Genomic DNA, 21,139 nt, shown 5'->3' on the forward strand with positions numbered 1-21,139 from the left:
CAGAAGGTAGCTTATAACATAAAACTCAACCACCTTTCTGAGAGGGTCCTTTTAACAATAACTCAGTTTTCTATCCTATTCAGTGTAGGTAGAAAGTAGTTAATGATCAGTCACGCAGGCCATGGCACAGAGACTGGTGGAACGAACAGGTGGTTCCTGTGGTCAGTGACAGAGTTCGAGCTAGCCAGAATAAAAGTTCATAGTGTAAAGAAAGTCGTTGTAAGCATACACAGGGCCCAGGGTGCAATCTGAATTGGAAACTACAAACCCAGGCAAGATCAGTCACTCTATCAGTTGTGTGTATGGAAGGCTTTAGAGAACAGTGAGAACTGTCAGAAAAGTGTGGGGGCCACCATATTTATAGACACTGTCGCATAACTGGAGGCGTTCATGTCACATGCTTGCAAGCAGCAGCGCACTCTGCAGGAGCAAGCTGTGACTGATATGAAGCCAGAACACCTTTGACCTATTTTCCATATCAGTACTTGGATTCAGTGAGAATCCAAGTCAATTTTGGACACTTAATTCCCATCTGCATTTAACCAGCAAGTGGGACCAGAAGTGCCCCAGCTTGTGACTACTGTGTTCAGGGAAAGGGGGGGGGGGGAGGCGTGGGAGATGCTTAAATCACCACCGAAGCTCATTTGCTATTTCCTCATCACGATTGGACGGGTCAGATGTCTGCCCTGTTGGTGACCTTGCCAGCCGATCAATAGTTTCTGGGGTGCCACTGCATCCTGCCTGCTGACAAGTTGGTGCAAGCCGTGGTTTAGATGGGGAGAACAGTTTGGCCTCCATGGCTACCTCAGCCCGAGAATGCTCAACCTCTGCCGATTGCTCGGTGTGGGAGGGGGGAGGGTTGGTGTTGGTGTTAGGCAGAAGTGGCGTAGGTAGAGAGAGTGGTTCCATCTCCATCAGTTCCCATTGCTGGTCATTACTGACTCCTTGTTGGCACATAAAACTAGGGCAGAGATTGTAGCAGGGGCAGGTTTGTCCTGGGCATGGTTGCAAGAGGTGCCCATTCGGCTGCTGGCGGGTAGAGGGTGCTATGTCTCATTGAGTCCAGAGCTGATTGCGGTGCGTAATTATGTGCTCCTGGCAGGCTACAACCTCAAACATCTGTTGCTCCCTATTGTTAAACCTAGAGTTTTGGCCAAAAGTGTAAGCCAATACATGGGAGTTCATGCAGTAATAAGGCTGTGTGCATGGATGTTTGATCCACTGAGTTGGGTGTGCATTTGTGCTTGTGTAAAATTTCAGCTGGATTACACCCAATTTTGGGGATGGACTGGTAAGTCGCAAGATATCTGGTGAGAGCTTTTCTAGAGTTGGCTCTAGTCACTATGTCAAATCTGTGTTTTGAAGGTCCTCACCATTTGCTTGGCTTCCGAATTGGATGGAAAGGGACAGTGATCAGGTGTTAAATAGCATAGCATTTTCAAAAATTCTGAAATGAAGATTACTTGAATTGAGGGCCGGTGTTGGAAACCAGGGTGGAAAATGCCCCCTCTACTTGAAGTACAATGGATAGAGTACATGTGGTAGCTGCTGTAGTGGTGGTAGCTGTCTGTGCCACATACGGGACGTTGGAGGTCCTCAACAACAGCTAGCAACCACATTGTTCCCCAGAATGGTCTCTCGAAATCAGTGTGTATGATTTGCTGGGGGGAGGTGGTGGAGGGAGGTTGTGGCACATCCAAGAGTTGAAATGCTGCACCAGTCTTGCTGTTCAAATTTCCACTTTTCAGACTATAATTGGGAATTTTTAAAGGGTATGTCACTGATTAGTGTCTAAGTTGAATCACAGAGCTTTTTACCTGTTAACCATTTCATCTGCACTACACAGTAAACAGGAAATGCATTCACATTTGAGTGCTGCATGGTGGGCTGATAATGGATTTCGTAGTTACAGTTACTAAGGAACAACACCCATGGTTGCAGTCATATGAAACTTATCATTAGTCATAGAGAGATACCTGAAACTTCTTGACACTGTATATGATAGCGAATATCTCTTTCTCTGTAATTTTGCTATGCCATAGGTAACATTTTAAGATTGAAATTCAGTGAGCTGAGCTGTCCTGTTCCGTTCTGTGGTGTGGCTGTGGGACAGAATTGTACCTATGCCACAATCTGACGCATTGGTGGCAAGCATTGCAAAATGTTTGCCTGGATTGGAAATTGCTAAACAAGATGCCAAGTTGTAAGAACACTTTCTGGCACACCCTTGACTGCACAAAAGTAACTCCTATCCTAAGTGTATAGGAATTTTGAGCCTCTTTGGGAACGAATTTTGCATAATTATTAACTTTTCCAAGGAACAACTGTAGTTCTTTCAGGTTCTTAGGGCTTGGTGTTTATTGATTGTGTCCACTTGATCCCATCTTTACTTAATGTGTTCTATGTACTTTAGATTTGGCTCAAAGAACTACATGTGTTGAGCAGACAATGCCCTGCTTGAAGCCGCTCAAACATCAGCTGTAGATTTTGAAGGCACTGCATGAAATGTAAACATTGCCACATTTACTTAACTTCCAGGGTGCAGTTGCTATAAAGTGGCAGGCATACATCAGTTATTCTGAAATCAGTTAGTCATTCAATAAAATTGGTGCCTTTGATTCTTTATCTCTGCCTTTTCTTGTGTGCAGACTGTGTAACAAAAAACTACACACATTTGATTTAAATTATGAAATATATTCCTGAATGAAATAGGTACACTGTGTGCCTTATAGAAACTGGGACAAGAATGACGTAAAGTGGTTTCTGCTTATGTAAGATTTCAGTAATCACATTCATAATTTAATAATGTTACAAAAATTTTTTTTATAAAAATACAGAAAAAAATTTATGAATTTATACATGTTGTGCGTGCTGAAAATTGTTGAAGGAGATAAACAGTATCTAGTTGGTTATCATCTTCATTATGCAAAGAAACACACAAAATTACAAAAGTTAGAACCTCTCGCAGTGCATTTTAGATTACTACACAAATTACTATGAAATTACAGGGAACTGAAGGTTACTAACATGTATTCGATAGTGACTTATGAAATGCTATTTATAGAACCAATAACTTTTCTCTGCAGATTAACGATGCGTAAATACTGAGTTACTTATGTATGGATAGTGACAAAATGTTTTCCAGTCAGAGAAATTCATTAATGTATAAATCAATTTGCAATTACATAAATATCAATTAACGGGAGTATTAACATTAATGCTGAAACAAATGCATAGGCAAATAAATGTGGAAGTCGTGTACTCTGAATAAATTCAGTATGCAATATAGGTACCATAAACTTCTGTTGACCTAAAATGATCATGATATTGATAGATTAAGAATGTGTGGTCAGATGTTGCCATATTACATAGTGTTATTTTGGATGAGTTGCTCCAGTTATCTCTGAAATATTGTGGGAGTCCTTTTGACCCCAAATAGCGACAGCTTGTAGTGATACTAACCTAATGGTGGAAGCCGACCTCAGGGAAGATGAATTTGGATTCCGGAGAAATATAAGAACCCAGGAGACAATACTGACCCTATGACTTCTCTTAGAAGAGATGTTAAGGAAAGGCAAACTTATGTTTAGAGGTAGACTTAGAGAAAGGTTTTGAAAGTGTTGCTTGGAATACTCTTTGAAATTCTGAAGGTAGCAAGGGTAAAATACAGGGAGTGAAAGACTATTTACACTTGTTCATAAACAAGATGGTAGTTTTGGATCTAGGGGGATGAAAGGAAAGCAGTGGTTGAGAAGGGAGTGAGACAGAGTTGTAGCCTGTTAATGATGTTATTCAGCATGTACATTGAGCAAGTGGTAAAGCAAACCAAATAAAAATTTTGAGTAGGAATTAAAGTCCTGGTCAAGAAATAAAAAATTTGAGGTTTGTTGATGACGTAATTCTGTCAGAGATGGCAGATGGCTTGGAATGAGCAGGTGAATGGAATGTAAAGTGTCTTGAAAGGAGGCTATAGAACATCAAGAAAAGTAAAACAAGGATAATGGAATGTAGTCGAATTAAATCGGGTGTTGCTGAGGTAATTACATTCTGAAATGTGACACTAAAAATTGTATGTGAGGTTTCCTATTTGGACTGATGGGCAAAATTGAGAAGGTATAATATGTAGACTGTCAATGGCAAGAAAAGTGTTACTGGAAAAGAGAAATTTAGTGTTGAATATAGATTTAAGTGCTAGGAAGTCTTTTCCGATGGTATTTGGTTGGAGTATAGCTATGTATGGAAGTGAAACATAGACAAGAAGAGAATAGAGGCTTTTGAAATGTGGATGGGTAGAACACACATGTAATAAGGAGGCACTGAATAGAATTCAGGAGACAAGAAATTTGTGGCACAACATGACTAAAGGAAGGGATTGGTTGATAGGACACATTCTGAGACACATCAAGGGATGATGAATTTAATATTGGAGGAAAATGTTTACGTAGAGGTGAAGAGACTAGCACAGGATAGAGTATTGCAGAAAGTGGCATCAAACCAGTCTTTGGACTGAAGACTGTGACGACAGCATCTGTCTTTCAGAGAAAATGCACCTGCCTCCCTCACCTCCCCCCACCTCCCACCAGTTTTACCAACAATTCTTCTGGCCTAGTAATGGGCTACAGATCTACTTTAGCCTTGGCATTGATGTTAAACTTAAAATCACTACAAATTCTAAGTGATCCATTTCACTTGTAAACTACTACCAGGAGTGTTGCACTCTCTTTAGACCAAACTGTGGATATTACTTCCATACTTCACAAGTTTCACTTGGACTTCATCATGAAGGATGAAAGGCGCTGGATGTGCGCTCTACAAAAACTCTCACAAAACTTAAACATTGCTGATTACTTTAAGGATACATGGGATTGTTGCATAACCTGTTGTTGGTTATATTATATGTATTGCACATGTAACATATCAAATTCTCTGAATGGAATTGCTGTCAAACCTAGAATCACTTGTCCTGAATTTGAAAACTAAAAAGTGCAAAAGTATCTGAGCGAAATATTTTAGTTGCTGCCGAAGAGTTTAATACCAGCGGGTTAGTTGCTGAGCTACATTTTTGTAATTAGCTTGGACTATAATCTGATCCCACAGTAGTTTCAAACCATTCTGTGCTGAGGGTACCACAGCTGTGGAGAGCCAATGTGTTATGTTTCCACATAAATTGGAGACAGTTACACCTGTATCCAACTGGAATTTTACCATGTCTCTATTAATTTCTAGCTGCACACAATCTTGCTTGCACTGGCAAGACAGCATGTAGCACACTAGCGCCTTTTGTTATCACTTGCTGATCGAGGCATACATGTGCAAGATGATCCAGTTAGTGGCATGTGAAACAAGTGACATCTTCAATAAAGCAGTTAAGCTGTTGATGATGCCTTGGCCTGCAGTTTGGATTTGATTGCACTAACTTTTCTGGGACTCTGACAACAACATGGAAGAAACTTTTGTTTGTGCTCCATTCACCTTAGGACATTCCAGTGGTGAACAGAGTGCTTCTGTTTGGGGTGTCTAACAGTGATGAGGATGCTGGACCTCTAACTGCTTGTACTGTTATAACTACTGAGTCCCACTTCGCCGGATGTTAGAGTACTCGATAAACTGGGTGACAACTGGTTGTCATCAGTTCTTACATCTACATCTATGTCTATATTCAGCAAACCACCATGAAGTGTGTGACAGGTGGTATCTCCCATTTTATCAGTTATTACGGTTTCTTCTCATTCCATTCACATATGTAGTGTGGGAAGAATGTTTGTTTGAATGCCTCTGTGTGTGCTGTAATTATTCTAATCTTATCCTCATGATCCCTATGTGAGTGATATGTAGGGGGTTGCTGTGTATTCCTAGTCACTATTTAAAGCCATGTCTTGAAACATTGTTAGTTGAATTTCAAGGGTAGTTAGTCTATCTTCAAGAGTCTGCCAGTTTGTTCTCTGATGGATAAAATCAACCTGTGACCATTCTTGCTGTCCTTCTCTGTATACATTCAGTAATAGCCCTTTCTGGCTTGGGTCCCACACACTTAAGCTATATTCTAGAACTGGTCACACCAGTGATTTGTAAGCAGTCTCCTTTGTAAATTGATTGCAATTCCCCAGTACTCTAACAATCCACCACTTGCTTTACCCATGACTGAGCATATGTAGGCATTCCATTTCATATCCCTACAGTGCATTACACCCAGGTAATTGGAGGAGCTGGGTGATTCAAAGAGTGATTCATTGAAATTATAGTCATAGGACACAATGTTTTCTTGATTTTTTTTTAAGTGCACGATTTTACATTTCTGAACATTTAAAGTAAGTTACCAATCTTTTCACCACTTTGAAATGGTATCAAGATCTGACTGAATATTTGTGCATCTTCTTTCAGATAGTACTTCATTACAGATAACTGCATCACCTGCAAAAAGTCTGAGGTTGTTATTAATATTGCCGCAAGCTCATTAATATACAACATGAACAGCAAGGGTCCCAGCACACTTCCCTGAGGCACATTTGAAGTTACTTCTACATCTGATGGTGACTCTCCATCTAAGATAACATGCTGTGTCCTCCCCGCCAAAAAGTCCTCATTCCATTTATGAATTTCACTTGATAACCCATATAATCATACTTCTGGCAATAGGTGTAAGTGTGGTACTGAGTCAAAGCTTTTCAGAAATCAGGAAATACAATTTCAGTAATAAACACCTCTGTGATGCACAACGCCTCTCTTGTAATGTTTGCCACTGGAGTTTGTTGAGCATCTCTGTAATGCTCCCACACTGACTATATTATATGTTGATAATACACGCTGCTGTTTGTCAGATCTTCTCTCTTTCTTACATCAGTAATCCGTGGTAAGGATCCCAGAGTGATGAACAGTATTTCAGAATCGGTCAGACAAGTACCTTGTAAGCCACTGTCTTCGTGTATGAGTTAAACTTCATTAAGATTCTTCCTATGAATCTGTGTGGAATCTTCTGCTTTTCCTACTATTTGTTTTATGTGGTCATTCCACTTGTCACTCTGGATTATTACTTGTAGGTATTTTACAATTCACTGTTTCCAGCAATTTGTCTTCAGTAGTGTAGCTGTACAGTAGTGTGTTTCTTTTTATATACATGCATAATGTTACATTTATTTACACTCGGTGTCAATTGCCAGAACCTGCATCGTTCATCAATCGTCTGTAGGTCATTCTGCAAATCAGTACTCTCTTCTGGCATCAGTAGTTTCTTATAGACAGTCGCATCAGTGAACAGTCTTAAAGAGCTTCCCATGATTTTTACTAAATCATTTATATACTTTGTGATCAGTAATGATTGCATCATACTTCCTTGGCAAACTTTGGAAATTACCTTTACAGCTGTTCATTTTGTTCTGTTAAGAGCAAGGTGTTTCATTTTGTTCTGTTAAGAGCAAGGTGTTGAACAGCATCTTCTAGGAAGGCTTGAATACAGTCACAAATCTGGTCGGATACTTGGTAAGCCTGTAATTTTTTCATCAAACGGCCGTATGGGGCAGTGTCAAATGTCTTCCTGAAGTCATGGAACACATTTTCAACCTGAGCACCATTGTGTACAGTGCTGTGGATCTCATGGAGGAATAGGTTGAGCTGAGTTTTTCAGGATCTCTGTTTGCAGAATCCATGCTGATTTTTATAGATTAGATTTTCATTCTCCAAAAAGTCATAATTATTGAACATAAAATATGTTCCACAATTCTACAAGAGAATGGCATCAGTCATACATGCATACAATTGTATCTGCCTGTCCTATGTCCCTTTTCGAAATGGGAATGACCTGTGCTTTTTTTCCAGTTGCTAAGTACCTTTCATTGCTCCAACAATCTACAATAAACTGCTCTTAGAAAGGGAGCAAGTTCATTTGCATAAGGTGTGTGTAACCTTACAGGTATCTCATCTGGTCCTGCTGCCTTTCCATAGCAGAGCAGATGTAATTGCTTGTCTGTTCCCCAATCAGTTAGCTCAGTATCTGCCATTTCGACATTCATACGATAATTGAAAGGGGGGACTGTGTTAAGATACTTTATCGCAGTGAAAATATTTTGAAAGACTGAATTCAGAAATTCGGCCTTCTTTCTGTTACCTTCAATTTCATTGCCAGAAAGGTCCCTATGTGAATGAATAGAAGACTTCAGACCACTTAGGCCAATATTGTACAAAGATCTTTAAGATGATGCTAGAAAGTGGTATTACATTGTCATCATATTTTTCGTCAAATTTCAAGATGACGGACAACAGCTTGTTATTATGTGCTCCAGTTGCTAATACCACAATTGCATAGTGAGTGTATTTGGAAGAAAAGTGGTGGAAAAGTACCCAGACACCTGGCTGAAAATGACTTAAAGTTCGTGTCACACTCCATCTGTAATATTGGAGTTCAATATGGTGTTGGCCCATTCTTAGCCTTGATGACAGCTTCCACTCTCGCAGACATATGTTCAGTCAGGTGCTAGCCAGTTTCTTGGGGAATGGCAGCCCATTCTTCACAGAGTGCTGCACTGAGGAGACGTATCGATGTCGTTTGGTGAGACGTGGCACAAAGTCGGTGTCCCAAAACATCCCAAAGGTGTATTATAGGATTCAGGTCAGGGCTGTGTGCAGGCCAGTCCATTAAAGGTATGTTATTGTCGTGAAATCACTCCGCCACAGGCTGGGCATTATGAACAGGTGCTCGATCGTGTTGAAAGATGCAGTCGCCATCCCCAAATTGCTCTTCAGCAGTGGGAAGCAAGAAGGTGCTTAAAACATTCAATATAGGCCTGTGCTGTGATAGTACCACACAAAACAACAAGGGGGTGCAAGCCCCCTCCATGAAAAACACGACCACACCATAACACCACTGCCTCCAAATTTTACTGTTGGCACCACACATGCTGGCAGATAATGTTCACGTGACATTCACCATACCCACACCTTGCCAACAGATTGCCACATTGTGTACTGTGATTCATCACCCCACACAATGTTTTTCCGCTGCTCAGTCATGCAGTATTTATGCCCCTTATACCAAGTGAGGCATCGTTTAGCTTTTACTGGTGTGATGTCTGGCTTATGAGCAGCCGCTCGACCATGAAAACCAAGTTTTCTCACCTCTCGCCTAACTGTCATAGTAGTTGCAGTGGATCCTGATGCAGTTCGGAATTCCTGTGTGATGTTCTGGATAGATGTCTGCCTATTAGCCCTTTTCAATTGTCGTCGGGCTCTGTCACTCAACAGACAAGGTCGGCTTGTACACTTTTTTGCTGTAAATGTCCTTTAACATTTCCACCTCACTATCACATTGGAAACAGTGGACCTAGGGATGTTTAGAAGTGTGGAAATCTTGCATACAGACTTACGAAACGAGTGACCCTCACTCACCTGACCACATTCGAAGTCCGTGAGTTCCACAGAGCACCCCATTCTGCTGTCTCACGATGTCTAATGACTACTGACATTGCGGATATGGAATACCTGGAAGTAGGTGGCAGTACAATGCACCTAATGTAAAAAGCATATGTTTTTGGGGGTGTCCAGATACTTTTGATCTCATAGTGTACTTGGATGAAGCCATGGGTGTTATGTCAAGATAATATCTGTTAAGAGAGCTGCAACTCCTAATACATAAATTACTTACAAATGGATGAGTGTATTTCAGTACTTGCTCAGTAAAGTGACTTCTCATATTACAAAAAAGAATACTCTCTTGAGAAATTGTGTTTGTGTAGAAGGCAGATAAACTGTGACACTGTGATTTCTTGATACAGGAGAGAGCTACTCTAGTTTACAGCACAGCACTCAAATATCACATTGTATATTAACCAAAATAATTCCTGAAACATGTTAAGTTATTTATAAAGCACTAAAGGGGGTATGTGAAGGTAAATAAATGTTTAGTACACTATACAGGCAATAAGCACTATTTTTATTTTTGAATAATTTAATTAATGGGATTAGTATTCCAACAACTACAAAATTAAAGTAAAAAACAGATGAAACACTTTTTAACTTGTGTCATCCAGAGTTCAAAAACAGACAAAGTAGATTGGAAAGCTAAGAAAGAGTTTTTATTTTATTGTGACCACATCCTCTCTTCTGGCTTGCTGAAACACTGCCTGGATGTTTCCAGATGTAGAGGTGGATGGCTGTAGCTGTGATTGTGGACATGAAGTTGCCTACAGCATATTCCACCTGCCCATCAACGTACAATTAATAGCATGCACTTTACCCTTGCTCACCCCCTCCCTAGTCGAAGCAGATTAATCACAAAAAAGTTGAAGGAACACAACTCAGAAGGCATGTTTACACACACACTACAGAGGTGTCAAATAGATGTAGTGATCCCAGCACTCCAAGTGGTTACATTTCACATTGCAGTGAACAGAAGATGAATGACTGTTGTGATCAAATCTGTGGCGAGGCCCTAGATTTGATTACATTTATTTGACAACAGGCGAGATTTGATACAGTTCCCTATTACACCATCAAATTTCTTTGATATAAATATTTGAATATCAACTTTGACAAAGAAATACGATAGTGTAATACTGGCCTTACTGGTTCTGCATAAGACAAAAACCTCTTAGGGTTTTTCTCATATTGGTTGACAAATATTTTATTTAACCATGGTGTTGTTGATAGTTCTAATTGCTTTCTTTTGTTCCCTTTCACGTCTGATTAGATTTGAATTATTCATCCAGGGATCATCTCATGCTAGCACAGGATTTGCCATAATATAGTGAACATAAATAGCTGAAAATACACATAGACGTAGAAAATATAAGTGTGTTTTATGACAATAAGACAGGAAAGAGCCATATCCTTGCTGAAGGAACAGTCCTGGAATTTACCTGAAATGATTGAGACCCCTAAATCAGGATGGCCAAACAGAAAAAACTCCATCCTCCCAATTAAGAAGTCAGTGCCTGAACTACTACACTGTTTGTATGATGTTGTATGATGATCTTTTATTTGCACATAAATTCCTGTATTTATTGCATTGCCAGTAGGATGTTGAATACCTCTCAACAACAAAACATAACTCAAAAATGGCCATACTACTGAGTAAAGTGAAAATTGTGGTTTGGTTGATACACATAGTCAGCATTAGCATTTTGTCTATCTGGCTGTTGTACAAAGCAAAACAGGCTTTGCAGGTTGCATGCTCATACTTCTTTTTCACATTATTTCACCCTCATGGTATGTCTTTTACAGAAATTTATTAATCACAAAGTGAATAACTTGCAGTATTTATTTACAAATGTATAAGCTGTTGCTTTTGTTTTTGAATGGATTCTGGTGTGATTTTCTTCCTTTGCTTTATTTAGCAACAAGCATGGTGTAGAGGCCTTCTAAATGTAAGACTTTTCTTGTAGTATTCGTTTTCACTTATATTCAATTGTTCTTAATTTCTGTTTTCTCTCTCCCCCCTTCCTTTTCATCCTTAAGAGCAGATATTAATATATCACCATTAAAAACACTTTTTTCCTTGCAAATTCACCATGTTGGCATTTGACATGTTGTTCTCACTTTTCCATTCAATAATGTTTCCATAATTCTGTGTGTTTGTTCTTACATTCTTCGTTGTGATTGGCATGATCCCATATGTTGATGTATTCTCTTTGAAAAGGCTTACACTGTAAGGCAAGACTGACAAGTTAATGACTTTCATTTTAAAAAATGTAATTGATTTATTCATTTGCAGGTGGATTTCTTGCCCAGAAATTTGCAGAATTCACAGTGCAGTGCCCACGTGTTGCTTCTCTCATACTTTGCAACACATTTACAGATACATCAGTCTTTAGCTATAGTGATTCTGCAACAATGTAAGTTAACAAATGGGTATTGCTGATTTATCTGTATTTTAAAGAAAGCTGTACAAGAGCTAAATAATATTGTGCAATATTTAGGCATAACATTGCTTTAGATATTTGAGAGTATATGTTGTTCAAAATTGTCAGGCATCTTGAGGAGGAGTAGGGGGGGGGGGGGGGGTGATTTAGGGGAGTGGTTGCAATTTACACTCTGATCCAATGCTTTACAGTTACAAATACTATTGTGGAAATAGAGACTTACTTTTCATTATTTAAAGGGACAATAAAGAGCCCTGATTTTTATTTTGTGGAAAATCTCTTTGATCAACCTGATTTGGGTATAACACTTCAGTAAAGTTGTAAGTTTTGGAAGGTATATAATAGTAAAAATTTATTGCAGTCATGTATGTAGTTTTTAATGTCTGACTGGACTGCACATCAATTTTCATCAAAATTATAACCACATGTTCCTTTTTCAAATCAAATTCTTATTTGCTTTTCCAGTTTCTGGATGCTTCCTTCTCTTGTACTTAAGAAAATGGTGATGGGCAACTTTTCAACAAATAAAGTGGATTCCAGAATAGCTGACGCTATAGATTTCATGGTGGAAAGAGTAAGTATAGTTCCATCCATCAATCTATCTCAAAGTATTACAGTGGTAAGATTTTTGTATACTTGTTCATACTCTAAAAGTTGGTATGAAACATTTGTGTGATTCGTGGCAATGAATGTTTGATATAGATATCTATAGAGCTATGAACATGAATGAAATTTCCACTGTGCAGCGGAGTGTGCGCTGATATGAAACTTCCTGGCAGATTAAAACTGTGTGCCAGACCGAGACTCACTCGGGACCTTTACCTTTCGCGGGCAAGTGCTCTACCAACTGAGCTACCCAAGCACGACTCACACCCCGTCCTCACAGCTTTAATTCCGCCAGTACCTCATCTCCTACCTTCCAAACTTCGCAGAAGCTCTCCTGCATATCTTGTATCATTCTGGAAACATCCCCTAGGCCGTGACTAAGCCATGTCTCCACAATATCCTTTCTTCCAGGAGTGCTAGTTCTGCTAGATATGCAGGAGAGCTTCTGCGAAGTTTGGAAGGTAGGAGACGAGGTACTGGTGGAATTAAAGCTGTGAGGACGGGGTGTGAATCGTGCTTGGGTAGCTCAGTTGGTAGAGCACTTGCCCGCAAAAGGCAAAGTCCCGAGTTTGAGTCTTGGTCCAGCACACAGTTTTAATCTGCCAGGAAGTTTCAGCTGTGAACATGTTTAAATAGCTCTTGAGATTTCTATTACTTCTTACAAATAAAAATATCACTAATTGAATGGACACCAGTAAACAATTCATAGAATTAGTGATAAACTTAAAAGCACTTATAAGATGCTCAGTAATGTCAAATTAATAGATGTCAGCTCACTTGATAGAACATGTTTCACCAGGCATGGACTTTACATGGATTGTAAAGGAATGTGCATGGTAGGAAAGTTAAGTGAAGCAATTTGAAGTCAGTCCCAAAAGATAGATAGAGAACTGGAGTGATACAGATCATATGTAAAACCCACTACTGAATCAACAGCGGCAGTCACTTCAACATACTGTGCCAGCTGTGTACCGGCCGAAACTGCAGATACAGCTACATCCGCAGCCAAGAGGGAGGATAATCCTGCCACTTCTTCATCTACCCGAAGCAGTGAAGATTTTTTTATAGACTATTATGCCTCAGCCTGTGCCACCAAAATTGGAAATACAGAAAAATTCTTAACCTGTCCTTGCTGGCAGTAGAATACTAATTACACATCTAAATGTGCAGTCCATCAGGAACAAAATACGTGAAATAGATGTTGTTGTTGTTGTTGTTGTTGTTGTGGTCTTCAGTCCTCAGACTGGTTTGATGCAGCTCTCCGTGCTACTTTATCCTGTGCAAGCTTCTTCATCTCCCAGTACCTACTGCAATCTACATCCTTCTGAATCTGTTTAGTGTATTCATCTCTTGGTCTCCCTCTACGATTTTTACCCTCCACGCTGCCCTCCAATAGTAAATTGGTGATCCTTTGATGCCTCAGAATATGTCCTACCAACCGATCCCTTCTTCTAGTCAAGTTGTGCCACAAACTTCTCTTCTCCCCAATCCTATTCAATACCTCCTCATTAATTATGTGATCTACCCATCTAATCTTCAGCATTCTTCTGTAGCACCACATTTCGAAAGCTTCTATTCTCTTCTTGTCTAAACTATTTATCGTCCATGTTTCACTTCCATACATGGCTACACTCCATACAAATACTTTCAGAAACGACTTCCAGACACTTAAATCTATACTGGATGTTAACAAATTTCTCTTCTTCAGAAACGCTTTTCTTGCCATTGCCAGTCTACATTTTATATCCTCTCTACTTCAGACCATCATCAGTTATTTTGCTCCCCAAATAGCAAAACTCCTTTACTACATCAAGTGTCTCATTTCCTAATCTAATTCCCTCAGCATCACCCAACTTAATTTGACTGCATTCCATTATCCTCGTTTTGCTTTTGTTGATGTTCATCTTATACCCTCCTTTCAGGACACTGTCCATTCCGTTCAACTGCTCTTCCAAGTCTTTTGCTGTCTCTGACAGAATTACAATGTCATCGGCGAACCTCAAAGTTATTATTTCTTCTCCATGGATTTTAATACCTGGCTACAACCCTGTCTCACTCCCTTCCCAACCGCTGCTTCCCTTTCATGCCCCTTGACTCTTATAACTGCCATCTGGTTTCTGTACAAATTGTAAATAGCCTTTCACTCCCTGTATTTTACCCCTGCCCCCTTTAGAATTTGACAGAGTATTCCAGTCAACATTGTCAAAAGCTTTCTCTAAGTCTACAAATGCTAGAAATGTAGGTTTGCCTTTCCTTAATCTATTTTCTAAGATAATTCGTAGGGTCAGTATTGCCTCGTGTGTTCCAATATTTCTACGGAATCCGAACTGGTGTTCCCCGAGGTCAGCTTCTACCAGTTTTTCCATTCGTCTGTAAAGAATTTGCGTTAGTATTTTGCAGCCGTGTCTTATTAAACTGATAGTTCAGTAATTTTCGCATCTGTCAACACCTGCTTTCTTTGGGATTGGAATTATTATATTCTTCTTGAAGTCTGAGGGTATTTCGCCTGTCTCATACATCTTGCTCACCAGATGGTAGAGTTTTGTCAGGACTGGCTCTCCCAAGGCCGTCAGTAGTTCTAATGGAATGTTGTCTACTCCCAGGGCCTTGTTTCGACTCAGGTCTTTCAGTGCTCTGTGAAACTCTTCACGCAGTATCGTGTCTCCCATTTAATCTTCATCTACATCCTCTTCCATTTCCATAATATTGTCCACAAGTACATCGCCCTTGTATAGACCCTCTATATACTGCTTCCACCTTTCTGCTTTCCCTTCTTTGCTTAGAACGGGGTTTCCATCTGAGCTCTTGATATTCATACAAGTGGTTCTCTTTTCTCCAAAGGTCTCTTTAATTTTCCTGTAGGCAGTGTCTATCTTACCCCTAGTGAGATAAGCCTGAAATAGATGTATTTTCTAAACTCAAAACCATGCCATGTTTTTTTGTGTCAATGAATGCTGGCTCACACCTGCTGAGACTGCCCTATATATCCCAGAAGGATTTCAATTAGCAATTTCATACTGTAGGAGCAAAAGTGGAGATGGAGTAGCAGCTATTTCTTGTAAACAAAAGCTGTAACACTGAATATGTAAAACAAAAAGTTGGTAAGTTTTGCAAGGAACAAATTTCTGACATTGTTGCAGTGCTATTCCCTAAACCAACATTTGTACATTCTCTGTTTAATGCCCCCGCCGCTGATGTTAATCAGTTCATATGTCAAACGGATACTAAATAAGTACTTGCTGGCAAAATAAAGGCACCACAAGATAACATACATTGGTGATATTAATACATTGGAACCAAATGGGTCGGCAATCCAGTTTATACCCATATCCTAAGTAAAATTTGCTACAATTTACAATTTTTTAATAAATTTACTAATCCACATACTTATACTTCTTTAGGCAGTATACCAGCTTAACCTTCCATCCTTCTTCTTTATGGATAGTACACATTTTGCACAAATAAATTATACAGGGATTTGTAGATATTACTCTAAAGATATGATTTTTCATTATTTTTATTTTTCGCCAAAGTGGACTAAATTTTCATAAGTCGTTCAGAATGGTAGGCAATTGATTTAAAATCACTTGTCAGCAGGAAATACTAAATGCTTCATTTATAGGTAAAGTGTTTCATTGTGAAATTCTTTTTCTCATTTTTACAAACTTCACTCAGGTATTAAATCTTTAAAACACTTGGGAACACAGAGCCCTGTGTCACGTGTCCTACAGTAGTATCTGGTCTCTTTCCTCAATACCTTTCCTGCAGCTTTCCCTTGTTCCCAAGACACCTTGCATCTTCTAGCTGGGTTTGTTTTCTTTTCTGTTGGTTGCAATTTCTCTGGAAAATGACATGCTGTGAGTCTGTCTGCACTTGCAACTCCAGGTACTGAATGTGTATCTTTATTTTGTTCCACTCCTCCCTTTTGAACTAACTGCTTTGCTAATTTACACATAAAATCTGCTGATGCACGCTTTTTTGACATTTCAATATTGTGAATAAAGTTGGCTTTCACAAATGCCCTCATAAAATGTGGAAGAAAATGTTTTTCCACCATTTTACAATCTTTTGCTGGAAGGAATGGTAACTCATCAGTTGGTCTCCTCAGTCAACACCTGTTTTTGACAAGCTGTAGACAAGTACAATTTTGGCTCTACTACCTGAACTTATAAACTCCCGGATTTAACACTGACACACGAAGCAGTCATCTTATGCTGTGTTCACAACTTGTGTACATCATGTCTGTGTTTTCATTTCAAGCGGAAAAGGTGTTCTTTGTGATAAAATGTCATTTCTCCTTTCTTTAGTTTTTGTTTTATTAGGTCTCTAGGCAAACCTATCCTGTTCATTGCAGTTCAAATTCCCAATGTATTTCTTTCCCAGGACTTGTATAAAATCTGTCCATGTATACCACATGTCGTTTTCCTAAGTAAGGGGAACATAGTCTCAGCAGCAGGGATTTGACAGAAATGTCAACATTTCGTTTTCCTCCAGTATAAGCATCAGCATTGCACATGTAACTTGTTTGAGCATCAACAGTTTTATCCCATATGTCTCTGGTTTGTCTTTCATGTAGACATGGAATCCAGTTCTTCCTCAAAAAGGACATATTGCTTCATCCACAGTCAGATTTTGTGATGGATAAATGACTTTTCAGCATCTTTCTGTGAAAAAGTCCCAAACAGGTCTTACTTTACGCAGAGGGTCACGACCTGGTTCTTGTTGCGATATCTATAGCACATTACTGTTCACATGCAGCATCCCTCCCCCTCCCCTCCCCCCAACCCTTCCCCCCTGTCTCGCTGGTGCGCACCACCAAGCGTTTTTCAGCGTTGGATTCCACAGAGTGACCGCACAAGCAAGCTGATGCTTCTTTGGACCCCATGGAGCAGGATCCTCCTGCTCTTGGGCCCTGTAGTAGCGACTCTACGCCGGCTGTCACTTGGCAGCCACACATCTCCATTTCTTCTTCGTCATGACTGTCCTCCAATGGAACTTTCACTGCTTTCGGTCCCACAAAGAGGATTTATGGCTTCTTTTAGCATTGCAGCATTCCCTTGTAATCCACCTTCAGGAAATGAATTTGTGTCCTCATGACCAATTTGAGCTTTCACATTCCTTACTGATTTGTTCTGACCTCCGTCCTGAGGTCAGCATTCTGTCTCATGGGGGCATCATGCTGCTCATATGGATGACCTTCATAGTCAACCATTCTCCCTGACTACCTGTCTTCAAGCTGTTGCAGTTCGCCTTTTCCTTCCCCGCCTGACTTTCTCCCTCTGTACCATTTATGTACCTCTGTCCTTCGATGTCACCAGGGGAGACTTCCTTCAGCTTATTGGGCAGCTACCTCCTCCGTTTTTGCTACTTGGCGACTTTAATGCCCATCATCCCCTTCAGGGTTCTCCCAGGCCCTCTTGGCTAACCTTCTTAGCCAACTTAACCTCTTCTGCCTTAACACTGTAGCACCCACTTTCCTTTCCGACTCCTTGCACACCTATTCCCATTTGGACCGCCCCTTTTGCAATGCCCAGCTTGCCCAATCGTCTTTAGTGGTCCATTCTTTCTGACACCTACTCGAGTGACTATTCCCCATGTGCTCTCCTTTTCCTGACTCCTACCCCATCTGCATGCACACCCAAATGACAGCTTACTAAGGCTGACTGGCAGCTTTGCTCCTGTCTGGCAACCTTCGAAGAACAAGGCTTTATAATTTTTGCTCATTCGTCGCACTGTTCAGTGCAAAAGTTCCACCTACTTCAGTATGTCGTCAGTTCATATTCCCTTTCTCTGCAAATGTATGTACTATTAGTACGTCGAAAAAGCAGCATTGATAAATTGACACCTATACTTAAGTTGCAAAGTTCGCGTAACTCTAGTTGCCAACTAACCTGTAAATATCTTACAATAATTTTCAGGCGGAAGGTGGTTGCTTCATTCCTTTAGCAAAATGTCAAAATTCTAATACAAACCTTTTTATTTCCTTTAGCTCAAATGGAAAAAAAAAATCTGCCATCAAGCCTGCATGTAATTAACTAATGAAACTACTGCTCTCAGTTCACAGTTCATGCAATCCAGATCACACGTAAAGCTGCCAGAATTTTACCCAAGTCAGTCCCAGAATGATTACACGATCTTACAGTCAAAGTTCCGCTACTAATAGTGAGTTTCACATTCGGTCCTTTTCAGTGAATTTCTTTAACAAAATCTGTTTGCCAAATATTCCCTATATGAAAACAGAACATGCCATGCGGAATTTACACACAGACCGAAAGTTCACACATGGTTATCTTTCCAACAAAACAATTCCAAAATTTCCCACTTTCACCAAACTGTTCGTAAATGCAACTGATTTCGTGGCAACACAATCTAGACACGAGAAACTAATTACGTCTTCATTTTACACATAATGAAGACTGAAACGTTCAACATGACCTGCACGTCCAATAGCTGACTAGCGACTCCGCCACTGCCGTTCCTTCCCGGGCCTGTAACTACTTGCAATGCGCGGGAAATGCTTAACTCTGACTGGTTGTTCAAAATGACCAGCCAGTCAAAACAGTCCTTAGAGTTCTTTTTTGTGCTAAAACTATCTTACACCAATCAACATTCACAAATGCATTTATGTCATTTCAATATACAAATATTAATATAATGTTTAACAAAACCAAACAAATAGAAAAGTGATCTTGAAATAACTTTAGAAAACTATTCTGGCTGCCTTCTTACAAAATCAAGTACTCTTGGACATACGTCATCAGCAATTTGGGTAAAACAACTTTCCCACCACACACGTACACACTCTCTCACTCTCATTCATTTCACAACAACAACAAAACAAATAGTTATTAATGTGTTCTTGAATTTTTCTGTTACAAAAATGAAAAGTAGTTAAAGTTTTTAAATGTGAAAATCCTGATTAAATGGTGCTGTCCATTGAGAGTCCTGAAAATGTTTTCTAATGATAACAAAAGATAAACTATTATATATCCTAACTGGATTTAATCTTATAAGTGTCGGTATTTGATTTTTTAAGTAAATTTCTCTAACTTCGAAAGTATGCCAGCTAGAAAGCTGAGATTGTGTAAAAATCTTCTTTTTAATAACAAAGAGCAGTATTTTGACTTATAACTAAATTAAATAATATTTAATACAGTTTATTTAGATTCTTAGGGGCTTGAATATTCTGTCACTTGAATATTCTGTCACTTGAATTGACACAGGTACCTCTTCCCACAGCTTGGGTAGTGACAGGTGCGAATGAGTCATACTAAGATACGAGCAGCTGTTTCTACCACCAACAGCTCCAAAGCTAAGTCATAGTGCAATAAATGCTATTGCATATTGACTCGCGACCTTACAGTGGTGTTCTGCAGTTCCCCATCTCGTTACTTTGTCCACCCATGTCATGAATGGTTTTCTGCAGAAAATCCAGACTGTGGCCGTGTTTCTCGATTTGGAGAAGGCCTACGACACCTGCTGGAGAACTGGTACCCTCTTTACTCTTTACACGTGGGGCTTCCTTGGGTGCTTGCCCTGTTTCCTTCAGGCATTTTCACAAGACCGAGTTTTCAGGGTGCATGTGGGTTCTGCCTTGTCAGACACCTTTATCCGGGAAAACTGGGTGCTTCATGGTTCCATCCTGAGCATCGTCGTCTTTGCTATTGCCATTAATCCTACAATGGCCTGTTTCCCGCCAGGCATCTCCAGCTCTCTTTGTGTATATGATTTTGCCATCTATTGCAGTTCTCCACAGACCTGTCTCACTGAGCGGCATCTTCAGAGCTGTCTTGATCATCTTTACTCCTGGAATATTGACAATGGCTTTCGCTTTTCCCCCGACAAAACCATCTGTATGAATTTCTGGCGGCGCAAATGTTTTTTCCCACAATCTCTGCAAATTGAGCCTGTTGCCCTTCTGGTCATTGAAACTACAAAATTTCTGGGGCTCATGCTCAATAGGAAACTCTCTTGGTCCTCCCATGCCTCTTATGTGGCAGCCTGCTGTACGCAGTCCCTCAATCTCCTATGTGTCCTCAATGGTACTTCCTGGGGTGCTGAATGAACCAGTCTCCTGTTTGTACTAGTCCTTTGTCCGTTTGAAACTAGACTATGGGTGCTTTCTTTATGTGTCTGCACGTCCATCCCTCTTACGCTGTCTTAACACTATCCACCATCATGGCATCCGTTTGGGCACGGGCGCCTTTTACACCAGCCCGGTTAAGAGTCTGTATGTTGAAGCTGCTGAACTACCACTGCCCTACCATCGTAACTTTCTCCTCAGCAGGTATGCGTGCCGTTTGTCTGCCATGCGTGGCCACTCCTCCTATGCCTCCTCCTTTGATGATTCCTTTGACCATCAGTATGGGGCCCCTCCCTCTTCTCTGTTATCTCCTGGACTCGGCTTTCGCCACTTTCTCTGGCAGCTTAACTTCACACTATGTGCAGTTTACCCAGTGGGTGTGACCCCTTCACCACCTTGGCATTGTGAAGCGGCCAATGTTAACCTTGGACTTCATTCTCTTCCTAAGGACACTACTCCAGCCTCAGTCTATCTCCTCCAGTTTCACAGTCTACATATGGAACTTCGAAAGAGTACCTTTTTCTACACTGTTGGCTCTCGAACTGACCATGGAGTCGGGTGTGCCTTCGTCATTGGCACACGTGTCTTTCGATATCGGCTT

The 21,139-nt window shown here is 40.2% G+C and overlaps 1 protein-coding gene across 1 annotated transcript in view; it reads left to right on the forward strand.

The window, feature by feature from the left end:
• Window positions 1–21,139, forward strand: part of LOC124798232 (maspardin-like) — an 80,428-nt gene that overhangs the window by 19,596 nt on the left and 39,693 nt on the right. Inside the window, exons 4-5 of the mRNA XM_047261547.1 lie at window positions 11,702–11,822; window positions 12,315–12,423. Of these exons, the coding sequence (XP_047117503.1) occupies window positions 11,702–11,822; window positions 12,315–12,423 (230 nt within the window). The remainder of the gene's footprint in view (window positions 1–11,701; window positions 11,823–12,314; window positions 12,424–21,139) is intronic.

Source organism: Schistocerca piceifrons, chromosome 5 (genome assembly GCF_021461385.2).
Source record: "Schistocerca piceifrons isolate TAMUIC-IGC-003096 chromosome 5, iqSchPice1.1, whole genome shotgun sequence".
Taxonomy (NCBI): Eukaryota; Metazoa; Arthropoda; class Insecta; order Orthoptera; family Acrididae; genus Schistocerca; species Schistocerca piceifrons.